This window comes from Coregonus clupeaformis, chromosome 30 (genome assembly GCF_020615455.1).
Source record: "Coregonus clupeaformis isolate EN_2021a chromosome 30, ASM2061545v1, whole genome shotgun sequence".
Lineage (NCBI taxonomy): Eukaryota > Metazoa > Chordata > Actinopteri > Salmoniformes > Salmonidae > Coregonus > Coregonus clupeaformis.
This window is the reverse complement of record NC_059221.1, coordinates 40291377-40311251: the sequence shown is the minus strand read 5'-3', so window position 1 is coordinate 40311251 and position 19875 is coordinate 40291377. Positions and strand designations below refer to the sequence as shown.

The window sequence follows — 19875 nt, the reverse complement described above, 5'->3', positions numbered from 1 at the left end:
AGCACATACCGGTGTGAGGGTGATCTGGTGGGGTGGGGTGGTGGCCATGCAGTGTGGCTGCTGCAGGAAGTCTCCGGCTGGTGGGGTGGTGGCCGTGCAGTGTGGCTGCTGCAGGGAAGTGTCCGGCTGGTGGGGTGGTGGCCGTGCAGTGTGGTTGCTGCAGGGAAGTCTCCGGCTGGTGGGGTGGTGGCCGTGCAGTGTGGCTGCTGCAGGGAAGTCTCCGGCTGGTGGGGTGGTGGCCGTGCAGTGTGGCTGCTGCAGGGAAGTGTCCGGCTGTTCCCTGGTAGCTGAATCAGCGATGGAGAGTTTAGGGATGCAGAGAGAAGAGAAGAGGAGAGGAGGGTCATGGGAGCTGCTGCTTCTTCACCAGATGGGAGGAAGAGGGTGAAAAAAAGGACAGAAAAGGACCAAGGGGGGAAAAAAAGAACTACAGAAAATCAAAAGACTTGAACCCTTCTTATAAGAGGACTTTATATACACTGATGATGTGGCGTCAAATGCGTCAACTCTCAGCCGCCCATCCCTCCCTATCTGGTCCATGCAAAGTTGGACTAAGAAAGACTCATCAAATAGAAGTAGCAGAGAATGTGGACTGTGTGCTGACAGAGCTGAAGGACAGATAGAGAAGAGTGACGGAGGGAGGGAGGGAGGGAGGGAGGGAGGGAGGGAGGGAGGGAGGGAAAGACTGACAATAAGTAAGAGTGAGTGAGGAAAGCAAAGGAGACAATAGATGACAGGATAAGTAGAGGAAAGAAAGAAAGAAAGAAAGAAAGAAAGAAAGAAAGAAAGAAAGAAAGAAAGAAAGAAAGAAAGAAAGAAAGAAAGAAAGAAAGAAAGAAAGAAAGAAAGAAAGAAAGAAAGAAAGAAAGAAAGAAAGGTAGCCTACATTTTGCCTCAGCGGCATGTCGGAGAGATGAAGTCTTTGACAGAAAGTGTATAACCTCTCAGCTGTCCGTCCTTTACACTCTTCCCCCCCATATTCCACAACGCCACTGCAACACATCCAGAGGTCATCGCAACACATCCAGAGGTCATCGCAACACATCCAGAGGTCACCACAACAAAGGCCTCTATCAAACTCCAAAGTACGGATGAAAAAAAAAGAATGCTTCTATCTCATCACAGGGAGACTTTAGAAGGAGAAAAAAAAGTAAGCAAAAATATTTAGAAAACAACAGTGTCACCTGAAGAGTGGATGAATACATAAACGTTGATTTTGAAATTAAAAGTTGAAAAGTGGACATCGTCAGGAACGATATGGACAAACTCGGGGAGAGAATGGAAGGGCAGCGTGATCGGAGTAACCCCCCACCGTCCCAGAGCATATATACCCAGGTAGGAACGGCAGACATGCGCCCCCCTGACTGGCCCGCCTGTTCCCCGACGCTGCCTGGCCTTATTTAGTGAAGCATGGCAAAAAATAGCCTGTCAAGTGCTGAGCATCCCGAGAAAAGGGGTTGTGTTAGTGGGATGGACAGGGTAGAGTGGCTGTTCCAATCAGTCTCTCTGTCGATTTACTATTCAACCCTGTCCTCCTCCACTCTACCCTGTCCTCCTCCACTCTACCCTGTCCTCCTCCACTCCACCTCCTCCTCCACTCTACCCTCTCCTCCTCCACTCTACCCTCTCCTCCTCCACTCTACCCTGTCCTCCTCCACTCTACCCTATCCTCCTCCACTCTACCCTGTCCTCCTCCACTACACCTTCCTCCTCCACTCCACCCTCCTCCTCCACTCCACCCCCTCCTCCACTCCACCCTCCTCCTCCACTCTACCCTCTCCTCCTCCACTCTACCCTGTCCTCCTCCACTCTACCGTGTCCTCCTCCACTCTACCCTGTCCTCCTCCACTCTACCCTCTCCTCCTCCTCCTCCACTCTACCCTCTCCTCCTCCACTCCACCCTGTCCTCCTCCACTCCACCCTCCTCCTCCACTCTACCCTGTCCTCCTCCACTCTATCCTGTCCTCCTCCACTCTACCCTCTCCTCCTCCACTCTACCCTCTCCTCCTCCACTCCACCCTGTCCTCCACTCTACCCTGTCCTCCTCCACTCCACCCTCCTCCTCCACTCCACCCTGTCCTCCTCCACTCCACCATCCTCCTCCACTCTACCCTGTCCTCCTCCACTCCACCCTGTCCTCCACTCTACCCTGTCCTCCTCCACTCCACCCTCCTCCTCCACTCTACCCTCTCCTCCTCCACTTCACCCTGTCCTCCACTCTACCCTGTCCTCCTCCACTCTACCCTGTTCTCCTCCACTCTACCCTGTCCTCCTCCACTCTACCCTCTCCTCCTCCACTCCACCCTCCTCCTCCACTCCACCCTCCTCCTCCACTCCACCCTCCTCCTCCACTCCACCCTGTCCTCCACTCTACCCTGTCCTCCTCCACTCTACCCTGTCCTTCTCCACTCTACCCTGTCCTCCTCCACTCCACCCTGTCCTCCACTCCACCCTCCTCCTCCACTCCACCCTCCTCCTCCACTCCACCCTCCTCCTCCACTCTACCCTGTCCTCCTCCACTCCACCCTCCTCCTCCACTCCACCCTCCTCCTCCACTCTACCCTGTCCTCCTCCACTCTACCCTGTCCTCCTCCACTCCACCCTCCTCCTCCACTCTACCCTGTCCTCCTCCACTCCACCCTCCTCCTCCACTCCATCCTCCTCCTCCACTCTACCCTGTCCTCCTCCACTCTACCCTGTCCTCCTCCACTCCACCCTCCTCCTCCACTCCACCCTCCTCCTCCACTCTACCCTGTCCTTTTCCACTCTATCCTGTCCTCCTCCACTCTACCCTGTCCTCCTCCACTCCACCCTCCTCCTCCACTCCACCCTGTCCTCCTCCACTCCACCATCCTCCTCCACTCTACCCTCTCCTCCTCCACTCCACCCTGTCCTCCACTCTACCCTGTCCTCCTCCACTCTACCCTGTCCTCCTCCACTCTACCCTGTCCTCCTCCACTCCACCCTCCTACTCCATTCTACCCTGTCCTCCTCCACTCCACCCTCCTCCTCCACTCCACCCTCCTCCTCCACTCTACCCTGTCCTCCTCCACTCTACCCTGTCCTCCTCCACTCCACCCTCCTCCTCCACTCTACCCTGTCCTCCTCCACTCTACCTTGTCCTCCTCCACTCTACCCTGTCCTCCTCCACTCTACCCTGTCCTCCTCCACTCCACCCTCCTCCTCCACTCTACCCTCTCCTCCTCAACTCTACCCTGTCCTCCTCCACTCTACCCTGTCCTCCTCCACTCCACCCTCCTCCTCCACTCCACCCTCCTCCTCCACTCTACCCTGTCCTCCTCCACTCTACCCTGTCCTCCTCCACTCCACCCTCCTCCTCCACTCTACCCTGTCCTCCTCCACTCTACCTTGTCCTCCTCCACTCTACCCTGTCCTCCTCCACTCTACCCTGTCCTCCTCCACTCCACCCTCCTCCTCCACTCTACCCTCTCCTCCTCAACTCTACCCTGTCCTCCTCCACTCTACCCTGTCCTCCTCCACTCTACCCTGTCCTCCTCCACTCTACCCTCCTCCTCCACTCTACCCTGTCCTCCTCCACTCTACCCTGTCCTCCTCCACTCCACCCTCCTCCTCCACTCTACCCTGTCCTCCTCCACTCTACCCTGTCCTCCTCCACTCTACCCTGTCCTCCTTCACTCTACCCTGTCCTCCTCCACTCAACCCTCCTCCTCCACTCTACCCTCCTCCTCCACTCCACCCTCCTCCTCCACTCTACCCTGTCCTCCTCCACTCTACCCTGTCCTCCTCCACTCCACCCTGTCCTCCTCCACTCCACCCTCCTCCTCCACTCTAACCTGTCCTCCTCCACTCTACCCTGTCCTCCTCCACTCTACCCTGTCCTCCTCCACTCCACCCTCCTCCTCCACTCTACCCTGTCCTCCTCCACTCTACCCTGTCCTCCTCCACTCTACCCTGTCCTCCTCCACTCTACCCTGTCCTCCTCCACTCTACCCTGTCCTCCTCCACTCTACCCTCCTCCTCCACTCCACCCTCCTCCTCCACTCTACCCTGTCCTCCTCCACTCTACCCTGTCCTCCTCCACTCTACCCTGTCCTCCTCCACTCCACCCTCCTCCTCCACTCTACCCTGTCCTCCTCCACTCTACCCTGTCCTCCTCCACTCTACCCTGTCCTCCTCCACTCTACCCTGTCCTCCTCCACTCCACCCTCCTCCTCCACTCCACCCTCCTCCTCCACTCCACCCTCCTCCTCCACTCTACCATGTCCTCCTCCACTCTACCCTCTCCTCCTCCACTCCACCCTGTCCTCCTCCACTCCACCCTGTCCTCCTCCACTCCACTTTCCTCCTCCACTCTACCCTGTCCTCCTCCACTCCACCCTGTCCTCCTCCACTCCACCCTCCTCCTCCACTCTACCCTGTCCTCCTCCACTCCACCCTGTCCTCCTCCACTCCACCCTCCTCCTCCACTCTACCCTGTCCTCCTCCACTCCACCCTGTCCTCCTCCACTCTACCCTGTCCTCCTCCACTCTACCCTGTCCTCCTCCACTCTACCCTGTCCTCCTCCACTCCACCCTGTCCACCAATCTACCCTGTCCTCCTCCACTCCATACACCTCCTCCACTCCAAACTCTTCCTCCACTCCACTCTACCCTGTCCTCCTCCACCCCACCCTCCTACTCCACTCTACCCTGTCTTCCTCCACTCCACACTCCTCCTCCACTCCACCTTGTCATCCTCCACTACACCTTCCTCCTCCACTCTACCCTGTCCTCCTCCACTAAACCCTCCTCCTCCACTCTACCCTGTCCTCCTTCACTCCACCCTCCTCCTCCACTCACCCCACCCCAGCCCACCACACCACAGCACACCCCACCCCACCCCAGCCCACCCCACCCCACCCCACCCCACCCCACCACACCATACCCCAGCCCAACCCAGCCCACCACACCCCACCCCACCCCACCCCACCCCAGCCCACCCCCAGCCCACCCCACCACACCATACCCCATCCCACCCCACCCCAGCCCACCCCCAGCCCACCACACCATACCCCAGCCCACCCCACCCCGCCCTAGCCCACCCCAGCCCACCACACCATACCCCAGCCCACCCCAGCCCACCCCCAGCCCACCTCACCTCACTCCAGCCCACCCCACCACACCATACCCCAGCCCACCTCACCCCAGCCCACCCCAGCCCACCACACCACACCCCAGCCCACCCCCAGCACACCATACCCCAGCCCATCCCAGCCCCACCAAACCCCAGCCCACCCCGCCCCACCAAACCCCCAGCCCACCCCACCCCAGCCCACCCCAGCCCACCCCCAGCCCGCCCCCACCAAACCCCAGCCCACCCCTCCCCAGCCCACCCCAGCCCACCCCACCCCCACCCCACCACACCACACCATACCCCAGCCCACCCCAGCCCACCCAACCCCAGCCCACCCCAGCCCACCACTCCATACCCCAGCCCACCCCACCCCAGCCCACCACACCATACCCCAGCCCACCCCAGCCCACCCCAACACACCCCAGCCCACCCCAGCCCAACCCAGCTCAACCCAGCTCAGTCCTATCTGTCCCAGCCCACACCCTCCACCATCCCCTGCCCCCTCCATCCTGCCCAATCTCCCTGGGTATTTTTAGCCGGCCCAAATAAAGAGGTGTGTGGCCTTCCACCCACTGCCCTGTCCCCCTGGTCCCAGCCCTCAGCCCTGTCCCCCTGGTCCTAGCCCTGTCCCCCTGGTCCCAGCCCTGTCCCCCTGGTCCCAGCCCTGTCCCCCTGGTCCCAGCCCTGTCCCCCTGGTCCCAGCCCTCAGCCCTGTCCCCCTGGTCCCAGCCCTGTCCCCCTGGTCCCAGCCCTCAGCCCTGTCCCCCTGGTCCCAGCCCTCAGCCCTGTCCCTCTGGTCCTAGCCCTGTCCCCCTGGTCCCAGCCCTCAGCCCTGTCCCCCTGGTCCCAGCCCTGTCCCCCTGGTCCCAGCCCTCAGCCCTGTCCCCCTGGTCCCAGCCCTCAGCCTTGTCCCCCTGGTCCCAGCCCTGTCCCCCTGGTCCCAGCCCTGTCCCCCTGGTCCCAGCCCTGTCCCCCTGGTCCCAGCCCTCAGCCCTGTCCTCCTGGTCCCAGCCCTGTCCCCCTGGTCCCAGCCCTGTCCCCCTGGTCCCAGCCCTGTCCCCCTGTTCCCAGCCCTGTCCCCCTGGTCCCAGCCCTGTCCCCCTGGTCCCAGCCCTGTCCCCTGGTCCCAGCCCTGTCCCCCTGGTCCCAGCCCTGTCCCCCTGGTCCCAGCCCTGTCCCCCTGGTCCCAGCCCTGTCCCCCTGGTCCCAGCCCTGTCCCCCTGGTCCCAGCCCTGTCCTCCTGGTCCCAGCCCAGTCCCCCTGGTCCCAGCCCTGTCCCCCTGGTCCCAGTCCTGTCCCCCTGGTCCCAGCCCTGTCCCCCTGGTCCCAGCCCTGTCCCCCTGGTCCCAGCCCTGTCCCCCTGGTCCCAGCCCTGTCCCCCTGGTCCCAGCCCTGTCCTCCTGGTCCCAGCCCTCAGCCCTGTATCCCTGGTCCCAGCCCTGTCCCCCTGGCCCACTGCAGATTGGGAGGCACTATAGGCCTCTGCTAGATATGGACAGGAGTAGCTACTCACAGGGAGAGTGAGGGAGGGAGCCGGGGGATAGACCCTAACATTATGTGTGCAGTGTGTATAGGTGCAGGATATTTTTGATCAAACCGGTTTATATTGGTGTGTATATGGCATTGCAATCTTCATAGTTTCACAAGGTGATCACAAGGTGTTTCTGAGAAGCTGCAGTGTGTTGTCTTTCAGACTCTGGCTTGGTGTGTGTAGTTCAGTTTATGTGTATGTTTCTCTGTGTGTGTGTGTATGTTTCTCTCTCTCTCTCTGTGTGTGTGTGTGTGTGTGTGTGTGTGTGTTTCTCTTTGTGTGTGTGTGTGTGTGTGTGTGTTTCTCTCTCTGTGTGTGTGTGTGTGTGTGTGTGTGTGTGTGTGTGTGTGTGTGTGTGTGTGTGTGTGTGTGTGTGTGTGTGTGTGTGAGTGTGTGTGTGTGTGTGTGTGTGTGTGTGTGTGTTTCTCTCTGTGTGTGTGTGTGTGTGTGTGTGTGTGTGTGTGTGTGTGTGTGTGTGTGTGTGTGTGTGTGTGTGTGTGTGTGTTTTCTCTCTGTGTGTGTGTGTGTGTGTGTGTGTGTGTTTCTCTGTGTGTGTGTGTGTGTGTGTGTGTGTGTGTGTGTGTGTGTGTGTGTGTGTGTGTGTGTGTGTGTGTGTGTGTGTGTGTGTGTGTGTGTGTGTGTGTGTGTGTGTGTGTGTGTGTGTGTGTGTGTGTGTGTGTGTGTGTGTGTGTGTGTGTGTGTGTGTGTGTGTGTGTATCCGAGCCATGGTGGGCTGGTCCAGGAACACAGTACAGTTGGCCACTTGTTCTGTGATGTGTCCATCAGTAAGAATCCATTAAACACACTTCACTGTCTATACTGTGTCTGAGCTGAATCTGATTACCCAGCATTCAGATGTCCTGGCATAAAATACTTTTAATTTACATTTTGATATATAGATTTGTTCTCTTGTCAAATTGTCTCACGTTGTCCCACCTGTCTCATCCCCCATTTTTGAAGTTTGGGCCCAAACTGTGTGTGTGTGCTGTTCCCTTTGAGAACGAATGGTTGGAGTAACTGAAAGACAGCAAGGTCTTTTTAAAACTGAACTATTCATCTTTTAAATCGGAGAGCTCTTCTACTCCAAATGTGCAATGTTTAAATTTACCCTCTCTCTATAAGTGGAGTGTGGCTGTGTATGGGCAGGGTTTGGATGTGTTTGTTGATTGCTGGCTGAGTCCCTCCCCTCACGACAACAAGGAGAGCAGAAAGTATAATAAGGCTGTGCTGTAGGATGAAGTCATAAACCAGATCAAACCAGATCACAGTCAGCTACCATGGAAACAAACTGCCAAGTGGAGAGAAAACACAAAAAGAAATCCTCCGTTTCTCCTCAGTTTCTATCTCCTCCCTTAGATGCAGCTGTCCCAGGGGAACGTTACTCTAGCTGGCCTGTGAAATGGCCTTAGAGATGAATGTTTTTTCTGCATTACCAGGTGGCAGGAGAAAAGCATTGGATACAGTCTACGGACCCCCACCCACAACACTCACTCTTCTCCAGAAACGTTTCAATCTGGGAGAGGGAGCTCTCTCATCGCAGCCCAAGTCTGAGGGTGAAAAAACAGTGAAAAGAGAAAAGTAATGGTAATGGTGATGGTGATGGAAATGGTGATGGTAACGGTGTTGGTAATGGTAATGGTAATGGTAATGGTGATGGTGATGGTAATAGTGATGCTAATGCTAATGCTAATGCTAATGGTGATGTAATGGTGATGTAATGGTGATGGCAATGGTGATGGCAATGGTGATGGTGATGGAAATTGTAATTGTAATGGTAATGGTAATGGTAATGGTGATGATGATGGTAATGGTAATGGTAATGGTGATGTTAATGGTAATAGTGATGTGATGGTATGGTAATGTAATGGTGATGGTGATGGTAATGGTAATGGTGATGGTGTTGGTGATGGTTATAGACTCCATACTGCACAGCCTTTAATGTCAAAGTCAAAAATGTGGCAGGGGCTGTATCTGAAATGGCACCCTATCCCATATACATTGAGTGTACAAAACATTAGGAACACCTGCTCTTTCCATGACATAGACTGACCAGGTGAATCCAGGTGAAAGCTATGATCCCTTATTGATGTCACTAGTTAAATCAACTTCAATCAGTGTAGATGAAGGGGAGGAGACAGGTTAAAGAAGGATTTTCAAACCTTTAGACAATTTAGACTTTAATTGTGTATGTGTGCCATTCAGAGGGTGAATGGGCAAGACAAATATTTAAGTGCCTTTGAACTGGGTATGCTTGTAGGTGCCAGGCGCACCGGTTTGAGTGTGTCAAGAACTGCAACGCTGCTGGGTTTTTTACGCTCATCAGTTTCCCGTTTTTATCAAAAATGGTCCACCACCCAAAGGACATCCAGCCAACTAGAAACAACTGTGGGACGCATTGGAGTCACCATGGGCCAGCATCCCTGAGGAATGATTTAGACACCTTGTAGAGTCCATGGCCCGACGAATTGAGGCTGTTCTGCGGGCTAAAGGAGGTGCAACTCAGTATTAGGAAGGTGTTCTTAATGTTTTGTACACTCAGTATTTATTTTGACCAGGGCCCATAGGGCTGTGCACTATACAGGAAATATTGTGCCATTTCAGACACGGCCAGGGTCTTTATTTCTCAAATGTAATTGAAGAAAATGCTGCATGTCTATTGGTCAACGTTTAAAGGAGGACAAGCCACAGGAAGCAGCTTGTGCCTGTCCCAGGGTTTAGGACTGAACCACAGAGGTTAAGTAGCCTGAACACAAAATGGAACCTCAGTTATATGCTGTTGGCAGGCCATTCCGTTTCCCCTCCAGTCTAAACTGGGGATAATCCATCCATGCAGCACAGAGACAGTGGCTGTATCCCAAATGGCACCCTATTCCCTATATAGTGCACTACTTTTGACCAGGGATCCCCCCATAGGGATATGGTCAAATGTAATACACAATGTAGAGAAAAGAGTGGCATTTGGGACACAGTCAGAGAGCTGTTAGCGTTGGCAGACCGGCCCACCGAGGTACCTCATACTAATTCTGGACCAGCATTTAACCCTTCCTTAATGCTGTAAGGGCAACAATCCATCTGGTCCTGGATCAGTGTTCATGTTTATGGGGCACTTAGTGGTCCTCTGTAGCTCAGCTGGTAAAGCACGGCGCTTGTAACGCCAAGGTAGTGGGTTCGATCCCCGGGACCACCCATACATAAAATGTATGCACGCATGACTGTAAGTCACTTTGGATAAAAGCGTCTGCTAAATGGCATATTATTATTATTATTAGTTTGGAACCACTAAAAGCTGTGACGGTGCCATTCGGTTCAGCAAGGCCTGTGGGCTATAAGGGGAAATACTGTACAACACATACAGACGGACAATGTTAGAACACCATACAGATCCATCTATGTCCTCATCGTAAAGTCTGTGAGCATCACCGTGCCACTACCAGTCCTCTGCTAGTCCCCATCCAAAATCCAAGGGGATTTAGCCAATGTCCATGACTGAATCTGAATTCTCCGGCCCAGACAGGGCTAGTGTAGAGTGTCAGCTCGAAATGTAAATTGCCTTGTGTAACAGTGACAAAATCTGCTTTTATTTTTCAATAAACATCCAGTGTGTGTAACGGCCCCTTGTGGGGGTTTTCTCTGGCCTGGCTGTGAGTATCAATGGAAAGTGGGAGATGTTCAACAGAGCAGCCCGACACACAACCTGCGTGTGTTTGTGTGTGTGTGTGTGGGTGTGTGTGTGTGTGTGTGTGTGTGTGTGTGTGTTTGTGTGTGTGTGTTTTAGAGAAGACAAGTAAGTGTGTAGTTGTGTTTTCACACACACAGATAAAGGGAATCTCTCTCACCATGTCCACACCTCTTGTAGAAATCTGAGTTAGGTAGCGTAGCGCAGGTACATGGTGAGAAGGAACTCTACAGGGAGAAAGGGGGCAAGCAGGCTGCTGGCCAAATCTTTTTCTAAATGATGGTTTCTTTAGGCAGAGCACAGAATCAACCTGCCCTCTGTCACTTTAACCTCTTAAGGATTGGACCCTTTTTTTCAATTTTAGCCTAAAATGACATACCCAAATCAAACTGCCTGTAGCTCAGGACCTGAAGCAAGGACTTGCATATTCTTCATACCATTTGAAAGGAAACACTTTGAAGTTTGTGGAAATGTGAAATTAATGTAGGAGAATATAACACATTAGATCTGGCAAAAAATAATACAAACTAAAAAACATGCATTTTGAAAAACAAATTTGTTCCGTCATCTTTGAAAAGCAAGAGAAAGGCCACAATATAATATTGCAGTTTAGGCGCAATTTAGATTTTTGCCACTAGATGGCAGCAGTGTGTGTGCAAAGTTTCAGATTGATCCAGTGAAGCATTGCAATACTGGACTATTTTGTATCCAGTCTGCCCAAATGTGCCGAATTGGTCAATTGACACATTTTCAAGTACATAACTATAGAGAACATACAAAATGATATGGTACTACAAAATGTACGTTTACACACTCCCAGAAATGTCATACATGATGGATCATTAGCTTATACACTAACTCTAGATGGCCGGGCGGGGTGGGTGGGTGTGGAGTCAGAAACAGCAGGGGTTCAAACTGTAGAACCTAGTTCCTACATTTGAATATAAAAATTGATTTTATCAAACAAAATATGCTACATTTTATCTCTGGGACCCCTAGGATGACAAATCAGAACAAGATTTGCTGAATGTAAGTACATTATTTACCTTCAGAGGTGAATGTATCAAACCAGTTGCCTTGATAAGTCTTTTGATTTTGTGCACTATCCTCAAACAATAGCATGGTATTTTTTCACTTTCATAGCTACTGTAAATTGGACAGTGCAGTTATATTAACAATAATTTAAGCTTTCTGCCCATATAAGACATGTCTATGTCCTTGAAAGTTTGCTCTTACTTACAACAGTCACGCTAATCACATTAGCGCACGTTAGATCAACCGTCCCATATTCGGGACACCGATCCCGTAGAGGTTAATGATGGTCCTAACGACAAGGTCACATGACAACCTCCCTACCCTAGGCATTTCGTCACTGAAGTTGAAAATTCCCCTTAGGTTGGCAAATAACAACAATGTTAAATCAACGTGAGTTTCAATTATCATTATTGTCATATAGTGTTTTCAATCATCATTATTGTCTTATAGTGTATTCAATTATCATTATTGTCTTATAGTGTATTCAAATATCATTATTGTCAGACAGTGTATTAAATGATCATTATTATCATATGGTGTATTCATTGATCACTATTGTCATATAGTCTATTCAATGATCATTATTGTCATATAGTGTATTCAATTATCCTTATTGTCATATAGTGTATTCAATTATCATAATTGTCATATGGTGTATTCATTGATCACTATTGTCATATAGTCTATTCAATGATCATTATTGTCATATAGTGTATTCAATTATCCTTATTGTCATATAGTGTATTCAATTATCATAATTGTCATATAGTGCATTCAATGATCACTATTGTCATATAGTGTATTCAATGATAATTATTGTCATAGTGTATTCAATGATCATTATTGTCATATAGTGTATTCAATGATCATTATTGTAATATTGTGTATTCAATTATCATTATTGTCATAAAGTGTATTCGGCGTCTTCCTCCTGTTCTTCTCATTCTAATGTATATCTGCTGTCGGGGAGGAGGGCTGGTCTTCAGAAGGGACTGGGGAACAAGCGCATGACACATTGATGGATCTCACTCCCGCCTCGCATAATTATTCTCCTGGCCACTCGAGTACAGAGAGGGAGAGGGAGGGAGACGGAGAGAGAGCGAGAGAGGGAGAAAGAGAGGGAGATGGAGAGAGAGAGAGAGGGAGAGGGAGGGAGATGGAGAGAGAGATAGGGAGTGGAGGAAAGAGAGGGAGATGGAGAGAGAGAGGGAGAGGGGGAGACGAAGAGAGAGAGAGAGAGAGAGAGAGAGAGAGAGAGAGAGAGAGAGAGAGAGAGAGAGAGAGAGAGAGAGAGAGAGAGAGAGAGAGAGAGAGAGAGAGAGAGAGAGAGAGAGAGAGAGAGAGAGAGAGAGAGGGGGAGAGGAGGGGAGTTGGGAAGTAGGGGAGAATGGTGGACCAGAGGGGTCAGAGTTGTAGCTAGCAATAGTCCACAGTGTTAACACTTTACCTCATCCATTACACTGAACCACTGTATCCTGAAGACTTCACTCCATTATACTGAACCACTGAAGACTGCACTCCATTACGCTGAACCACTGTATCCTGAAGACTGCCGTCCATTACACTGAACCACTGTATCCTGAAGACTGCCGTCCATTACACTGAACCACTGTATCCTGAAGACTGCCGTCCATTACACTGAACCACTGTATCCTGAATTCTGCCGTCCATTACACTGAACCACTGTATCCTGAATTCTGCCGTCCATTACACTGAACCACTGTATCCTGAAGACTGCCGTCCATTACACTGAACCACTGTATCCTGAAGACTGCCGTCCATTACGCTGAACCACTGTATCCTGAAGACTGCCGTCCATTACACTGAACCACTGTATCCTGAAGACTGCCGTCCATTACGCTGAACCACTGTGTCAGTATCTTCAACAACCAGTGGTCTTGAACAAGCCAGGTACAGCTCTGTCTACAACACAGCTAGGCTAAGTACACTCTGGAGAAGACCCCATAGACTTCAGCGATTAGCGGGGTTGGGGTCAATTCCATTTCAATTCCAGTCAATTCAGAAAGTAAACCAAATTCCAATTCCAATTTGAAATGTCCCTCATTAAAAAGCATTGAAGATAATTGGAATTGGAATTTCAGTGTACTTCCTAAATTGACTGGAATGTAATATGGATTTGAACCCAACACTGGTGGCGAGCGGTTCAAGAGGACATTATGCATGACGTAGAATGACATACCATGTGGCTGCCATACACATTGTACCCGATGGACCTCACACCACCCTGATGGACCTCACACCACCCTGATGGACCTCACACCACCCTGATGGACCTCACACCACCCTGATGGACCTCACACCACCCTGATGGACCTCACACCACCCTGATGTATAGGACCTCACACCACCCTGATGGACCTCAAACCATCCTGATGGACCTCACACCACCCTGATGGACCTCACACCACCCTGATGGACCTCACACCACCCTGATGGACCTCACACCACCCTGATGTATAGGACCTCACACCACCCTGATGGACCTCAAACCATCCTGATGGACCTCACACCACCCTGATGTATAGGACCTCACACCATCCTGATGGACCTCACACCATCCTGATGGACCTCACACCACCCTGATGGACCTCACACCACCCTGATGTATAGGACCTCACACCATCCTGATGGACCTCACACCACCCTGATGGACCTCACACCACCCTGATGGACCTCACACCACCCTGATGGACCTCACACCACCCTGATGTATAGGACCTCACACCACCCTAATGTATAGGACCTCACACCACCCTGATGGACCTCACACCACCCTGATGGACCTCACACCACCCTGATGGACCTCACACCACCCTGCTGGACCTCACACCACCCTGATGTATAGAACCTCACACCACCCTGATGGACCTCACACCACCCTGATGGACCTCACACCACCCTGATGTATAGAACCTCACACCACCCTGATGGACCTCACACCACCCTGATGGACCTCACACCACCCTGATGGACCTCACACCACCCTGATGGACCTCACACCATCCTGATGTTTAGATTTTCCTGGTCCAACTCCATCGCTCCAAGTGATGTCTGCCAGTCTAAGTTTTCCAACTCAACTCCATCGTTCCAAGTGATGTCTGCCAGTCTAAGTTTTCCAACTCAACTCCATTGCTCCATGTGATATCTGCCAGTCTAGGTGTTCCTAGGCCAGGTGGGAGAAGGAAGTGTATTTTTACTCAGATGTAGATGAAATGGACAGAGACAGTGTTAGGGGGGGAGAGAGAGAGAGAGAGAGAGAGAGAGAGAGAGAGAGAGAGAGAGAGAGAGAGAGAGAGAGAGAGAGAGAGAGAGAGAGAGAAGGCGCTAGAGAGAGATTAATAAAAGTATAGCACTAGTATGTTGATGAATCTGTGTGTATTTTGGTCGTGGCAGCATTGATTTATCACCATCAGTTTATTCAAGGTCCTGAAGTTAGTAAGCCACTCCGCAGGATGGAAACAGACTTAGAGATGGAGACAAAGTGTGTCGGCTTGTGTGTGCTTGTATGTGTGTCAGACCCTGTGTGTCAGACCCGTCGCCAGGATAAAGTGACTAAGGGGGCAGTTGAAATTGGTGAAGGGGCACGATTTTCTATTTATATCACGCTACACCACAATAAACATAAAGTTCAAATGCAGAGACTCCAAGATCATTGAGTGCTTTTGAAGTGACAGGTTGGCGTGAAATCTGTAGCCCTTCTCCCCTGCACTGTATCAGCACAATGGACAGCACCCTACACACTAAAGCAAGGCCGTTTTGGTAATGAATATAGGCTACAAGATAGATAGGCTGTTTGTAATAGGTGAATTACACAATGTGAATGCAGCCGTACACAAAGCTGTCTTACCAGAATAATGCAAACTAAATGCTGAAAGTAGCAGACTAGTTATTCATGCAAAAAGTATACTACTGATTAGCAGTTTGGCTTAGAATACTGACACAATTGGGAATGCGAACGAATGAATGCGAACAGAACAAAGCAGTTGTCACGACTTCCTCCGAAGCTGCCTCCCCTCCTTGTTCGGGCAGGCTTCGGCGTTCGTCGTCACCAGCCTTCTAGCCACTGCCGCTCCATATCTCATCATTCCATTTGTCTTGTCTTGTCAATTACACACACCTGGTTCATATTCCCCTCATTAGTAAATGTATAAGTGTTCCCTCTGCCCCCTTGTCCTTGTGGGTGATTGCTTCATGTGAGATGAGTGTAGCTCGGTGGAGCTACCTGTACTTTGTATTGCCGGGGTATATTTTCCCTGTGTGCCTGTATTTGTTACAGTGGGCCTGTTTTACGCACTGGACTGTTGACGCTATCCAGCGTAACTGTGTACTACGGAATAAACTCTGTATTCTGTGATTTACCCTCCTGTGCCTGACTCCTTCAAATCACACTCTCACAGAATCACTCACCCGCTATGGAGTCAGCGGGAGAGTAGCGCATGCCTGTAGTCGTGGCACGGGTCCAGGAGCATTCAACGATGCTAGCCATCTTGGATCAGGTTCTTCAGGTCGTCCAATGCCTGGAGAGGAGAGGACCCGATCTGTCGAGACCAGCTGGGCAACCGGTTCCAGCCACCCTCACCCCAGCACCCAGAGGGATCCATATATGCCAACCACGGGAGTTCGACAGGACAGCTGCTCTCTGCCAAAGACTCCTCCTCCAACTGGAGCTCTACTTCTCCAGCATCAGGCCGGCACCATCGGAGCGGGAGAAGGTGTCCGCCCTCGTCTCCTGCCTCTCGGGGAAAGCCCTGGAGTGGGCCAACGCGGTCTGGAACGAAGGAGGAGCCGCGTTGGACAACTACGGGGAGTTTGCTCGCCTCTTTCGGGCTGTCTTCGATCACCTGCCCGAAGGTCGAGAGACGGGCGAGCGGCTGGTCCACCTGAGGCAGGGGACGAGGACTGCGCAGGACTTCGCCTTGGAGTTTCGGACTCTAGCAGCTGGGTCCGGGTGGAACGAGCGGGCCCTTATCGACCACTTCCGGTGCCATCTGCAGGAGGACATCCGAAGGGAGCTAGCCTGCTGGGACACCATGTTGTCCTTCACGCCACTGGTGGACATGGCCATCCGGTTGGACAACCTGCTGGCAGCCAGAGGACGTCCTGGAGGGGGGTCTGCCCGTTCCCACCTCGGCCGACTCGTATTCCGAGCTGATGGAGCTGGGTGGAACCGCTATCCGAGAGAGCGGAGGACGACAGTCCTAGTGTCACTCTGGTGGCACGAAGGGACATTACACCACACGTTGTCGTCAGTGTTCTTTTGGGTCTGGAGGTGGCAGGGAGGGCACTCTCGCATCACCCCAGGTATCGAACACCCACACTCGTTCAGAGCCCTCTGCTGCGCACTGTACCCTACCCATCTACTTTCCTGATCACATGGTAGTTCCCCAGTGTAACGCACAGAGCCTTCTCCACCTTATTGTCCAGCTGGGCTGCAATACGTGCCTGCTCTTATCCGTCATCGTCTGATCTACTGGGCACACATGTCACCCTCCTCTGGTCACCCAGGTATCGGTCGTACAATGCGCAGCCTGACCGGAAAGTACTGGTGGCCTACCTTGGCTAAGGACATGAGGGTGTATGTCTCCTCCTGCACGGTGTGCGCCCAGAGTAAGGCACCTAGGCACCTCCCAGCGGGTAAGTTACAACCTTTACCAGTTCCACAACGACCATGGTCTCACCTGAGTGTTGATTTCCTGACTGATCTTCCCATCTCCCAAGGTAACACCACCATCCTGGTCATTGTGGACCGCTTTTCCAAGGCCTGCCGCCTCCTTCCTCTGCCCGGTCTCCCCACGGCCCTGCAAACTGCGGAGGCCCTGTTTACATACGTCTTCCAGCACTACGGGGTACCAGAGGATATAGTGTCTGACCGAGGTCCCCAGTTCACATCCAAGGTCTGGAAGGCGTTCATGGAACGTCTAGGGGTCTCGGTCAGCGTGACCTCTGGTTTCCACCCCGAGTTTAATGGGCAGGTGGAATGGGTAAATCAGGATGTGGGTGGGTTCCTGCGGTCCTTCTGCCAGGACCGGCCGGGGGAGTGGTCGGTGTTCTTGACATAGGCCGAATACACCATTCCAATGTGTGTTAGGTTACCAACCGGTTCTGGCACCAGGGCACCAGGGCACCAGAGCCAGACCGAGGCTCCTGCGGTGGATGACTGGTTTCGGTGCACGGAGGAGACATGGGACGCTGCCCACGTCCACCTCCAACGCGCCGTGCGTCGTCAGAAGGCCAATGCTGACCACCACCGCAGTGAGGCCCCGGTCTTTGTACCGGGTGATCAGGTCTGGCTCTCAACCCGTAATCTGCCCCTCCGCCTGCCCTGCCGGAAGCTGAGCCCGCGGTTTGTGGGGCCATTCAAAGTCCTGAGGAGGGTCTGAAAACGAAGAGTTGGGTGATGTCTTGGAGGAGGTTGGGAGCTGTGGCATGGAGCTGGCTGAGTTGGTGATGTTTTGGAGGAGGTTGGGAGCTGTGGCATGGAGCTGGCTGAGTTGGGTGATGTCCTGGAGGAGGTTGGGAGCTGTGGCATGGAGCTGGCTGAGTTGGGTGATGTCCTGGAGGAGGTTGGGAGCTGTGGCATGGAGCTGGCTGAGTTGGGTGATGTCCTGGAGGAGGTTGGGAGCTGTGGCATGGAGCTGGCTGAGTTGGGTGATGTCCTGGAGGAGGTTGGGAGCTGTGGCATGGAGCTGGCTGAGTTGGGTGATGTCCTGGAGGAGGTTGGGAGCTGTGGCATGGAGCTGGCTGAGGCAGAGAGATAATACAAAGCACCTCTCTCCTCCAACAAGGTGTCGGCAGGCAGCACCTTCTTGTTCCAAGCAGAGCGCATACACTCTTAGAAAAAAGGGTTCAAAAAGGGTTCTGCGGCTGTCCCCATAGGATAACCCTTTTTGGTTCCAGGTGTATCTCTTTTGGGTTCCATATAGAACCCTCTGTGGGAAGGATACTTACATGGAACCCAAAAGGGTTCTACCTGGAACCAAAAGGGTTCCATCTGGAACCAAAAGCGGTTCTTCAAAGGTTATCCTTTGGGGACAGCCAAATAGACCTTTTTGGTCCTGGATAGCACCTTCTTTTATAAGAATGTAGATTGCAGAAGTCCCAGCAGGAGATGGATGGGCACTGGCTGGGCCAGGTATGTCTGCTATCTGTCCTGATTGGTCAGGGAATGAAGAGCAAACACTGGATACAAGAGAGGGAGGGAGGAGAGAGAGAAGAGAGAGGGAGGGAGGAGAAGGAGAAGAGAGAGGGAGGGAGGAGATAGAGAAGAGAGAGGGCAGGAGGAGAGGGAGAAGAGAGAGGGAGGGAGGAGAGAGAGAAGAGAGAGGGTGGGAGGAGAGAGAGAAGAGAGAGGGAGGGAGACAGCTAGAAGATGGAGGGTAGTTGGGTTAGCTGTGAAAGTGGGGAAAGGGAGAAAAACTATTATTTATTTCCACAAACCCTCCAAACCACTCCCAGACACTGTCTCCCACCTCACTGTTGATGATGTGGGTATTTATATACACAATACGGCTTTTTTCTGCATGTAGTGCAGGTATGTGTGTATGTGTGTGTCTGTCTGTGTGTGTGTGTGTGTGTGTGTGTGTGTGTGTGTGTGTGTGTGTGTGTGTGTGTGTGTGTGTGTGTGTTTCTGTGTGTGTGTATGTGTGGGTGTGTGTGTGTGTGTGTCCTCAAAATGACACGGATAGAATCCCAGTCATCAGCTGAAAGTTCTGCAGCAGTTTCATACATACTCACATATGCATGCAGGCAGGCACACACATACAGTACACACACACATTCACACACACACACACACACACACACGCAACGACACAGATCAAAAGGTTAAAACATTAAATAATTATGTTTGACCATTACATTTTCCAGTTGTATTGTATCTGGCTCTGGTGTTGGCTGGTTGATATCTTATTTCCCTGGCAGGAGTCCACCTAGAGCTGAGCATGTAGGTAACAATCTATATCACAATACATTGACTGAATTATCACAATAAATTGAAGGATAACTTTATAAATTAATAAGCACCAGTTACTTTTTTATTTGACCCTTTAAACGACTCCTACTACTTTGAATGTTATCAATTGTCCCATTAGCAATAGCCCATATTAGCAGGTTCAGGCCTATTTCAGATTAGCAATAGCCCATATTAGCAGGTTTAGGCCTATTTCAGATTAGCAATAGCCCATATTAGCAGGTTTAGGCCTATTTCAGATTAGCAATAGCCCATATTAGCAGGTTCAGGCCTATTTCAGATTAGCAATAGCCCATATTAGCAGGTTCAGGCCTATTTCAGATTAGCAATAGCCCATATTAGCAGGTTCAGGCCTATTTCAGATTAGCAATAGCCCATATTAGCAGGTTCAGGCCTATTTCAGATTAGCAATAGCCCATATTAGCAGGTTTAGGCCTATTTCAGTTCAAACTTCTCATTCCTCTGCTAAAGGCTACTAATCATTATTATCAGTATCAGTAAAATGTCCTTGATAAATGGTCAGTTTGGTCGGTGCCGACGGTTTTCAG

At 51.8% G+C, this 19875-nt stretch overlaps 2 protein-coding genes across 3 annotated transcripts in view; one reads left to right on the top strand and one right to left on the bottom strand.

Annotated features, from left to right (window-relative positions):
• The window catches only part of LOC123482303 (protein TRACHEARY ELEMENT DIFFERENTIATION-RELATED 7A-like), a 38363-nt gene extending 36863 nt beyond the window's left edge, over positions 1-1500 (bottom strand). Inside the window, exons 1-2 of one of the 2 annotated variants that reach the window (XM_045209571.1) lie at positions 887-1500; positions 10-361 (exon numbers count right to left, since the gene is read on the bottom strand). In XM_045209571.1, coding sequence (XP_045065506.1) covers positions 10-347 — 338 coding nt within the window. In that variant the 5' untranslated portion in view covers positions 348-361; positions 887-1500. The remainder of the gene's footprint in view (positions 1-9; positions 362-886) is intronic. The other variant, XM_045209570.1, reaches the window with a different exon arrangement.
• Positions 1258-6619, top strand: LOC123482245 (vegetative cell wall protein gp1-like). Its single transcript, XM_045209277.1, has 3 exons — positions 1258-1335; positions 5059-5621; positions 5758-6619. Exons 1-3 carry the CDS (start codon positions 1258-1260, stop codon positions 6617-6619), a joined length of 1503 nt encoding a protein of 500 aa, XP_045065212.1.
• Positions 6620-19875: the final 13256 nt, after the last annotated feature.

Bases quoted from the DNA above. Each gene is read 5' to 3' on its own strand.
- LOC123482245 (XM_045209277.1), top strand. From the start codon at position 1,258: ATGGACAAACTCGGGGAGAGAATGGAAGGGCAGCGTGATCGGAGTAAC. The intron at 1,336-5,058 runs GTAGGAACGGCA...ACCCCGCCCTAG, and splicing joins CCCAGAGCATATATACCCAG to CCCACCCCAGCCCACCACAC. The intron at 5,622-5,757 runs GTATTTTTAGCC...CCCTGGTCCCAG, and splicing joins ATCCTGCCCAATCTCCCTGG to CCCTGTCCCCCTGGTCCCAG.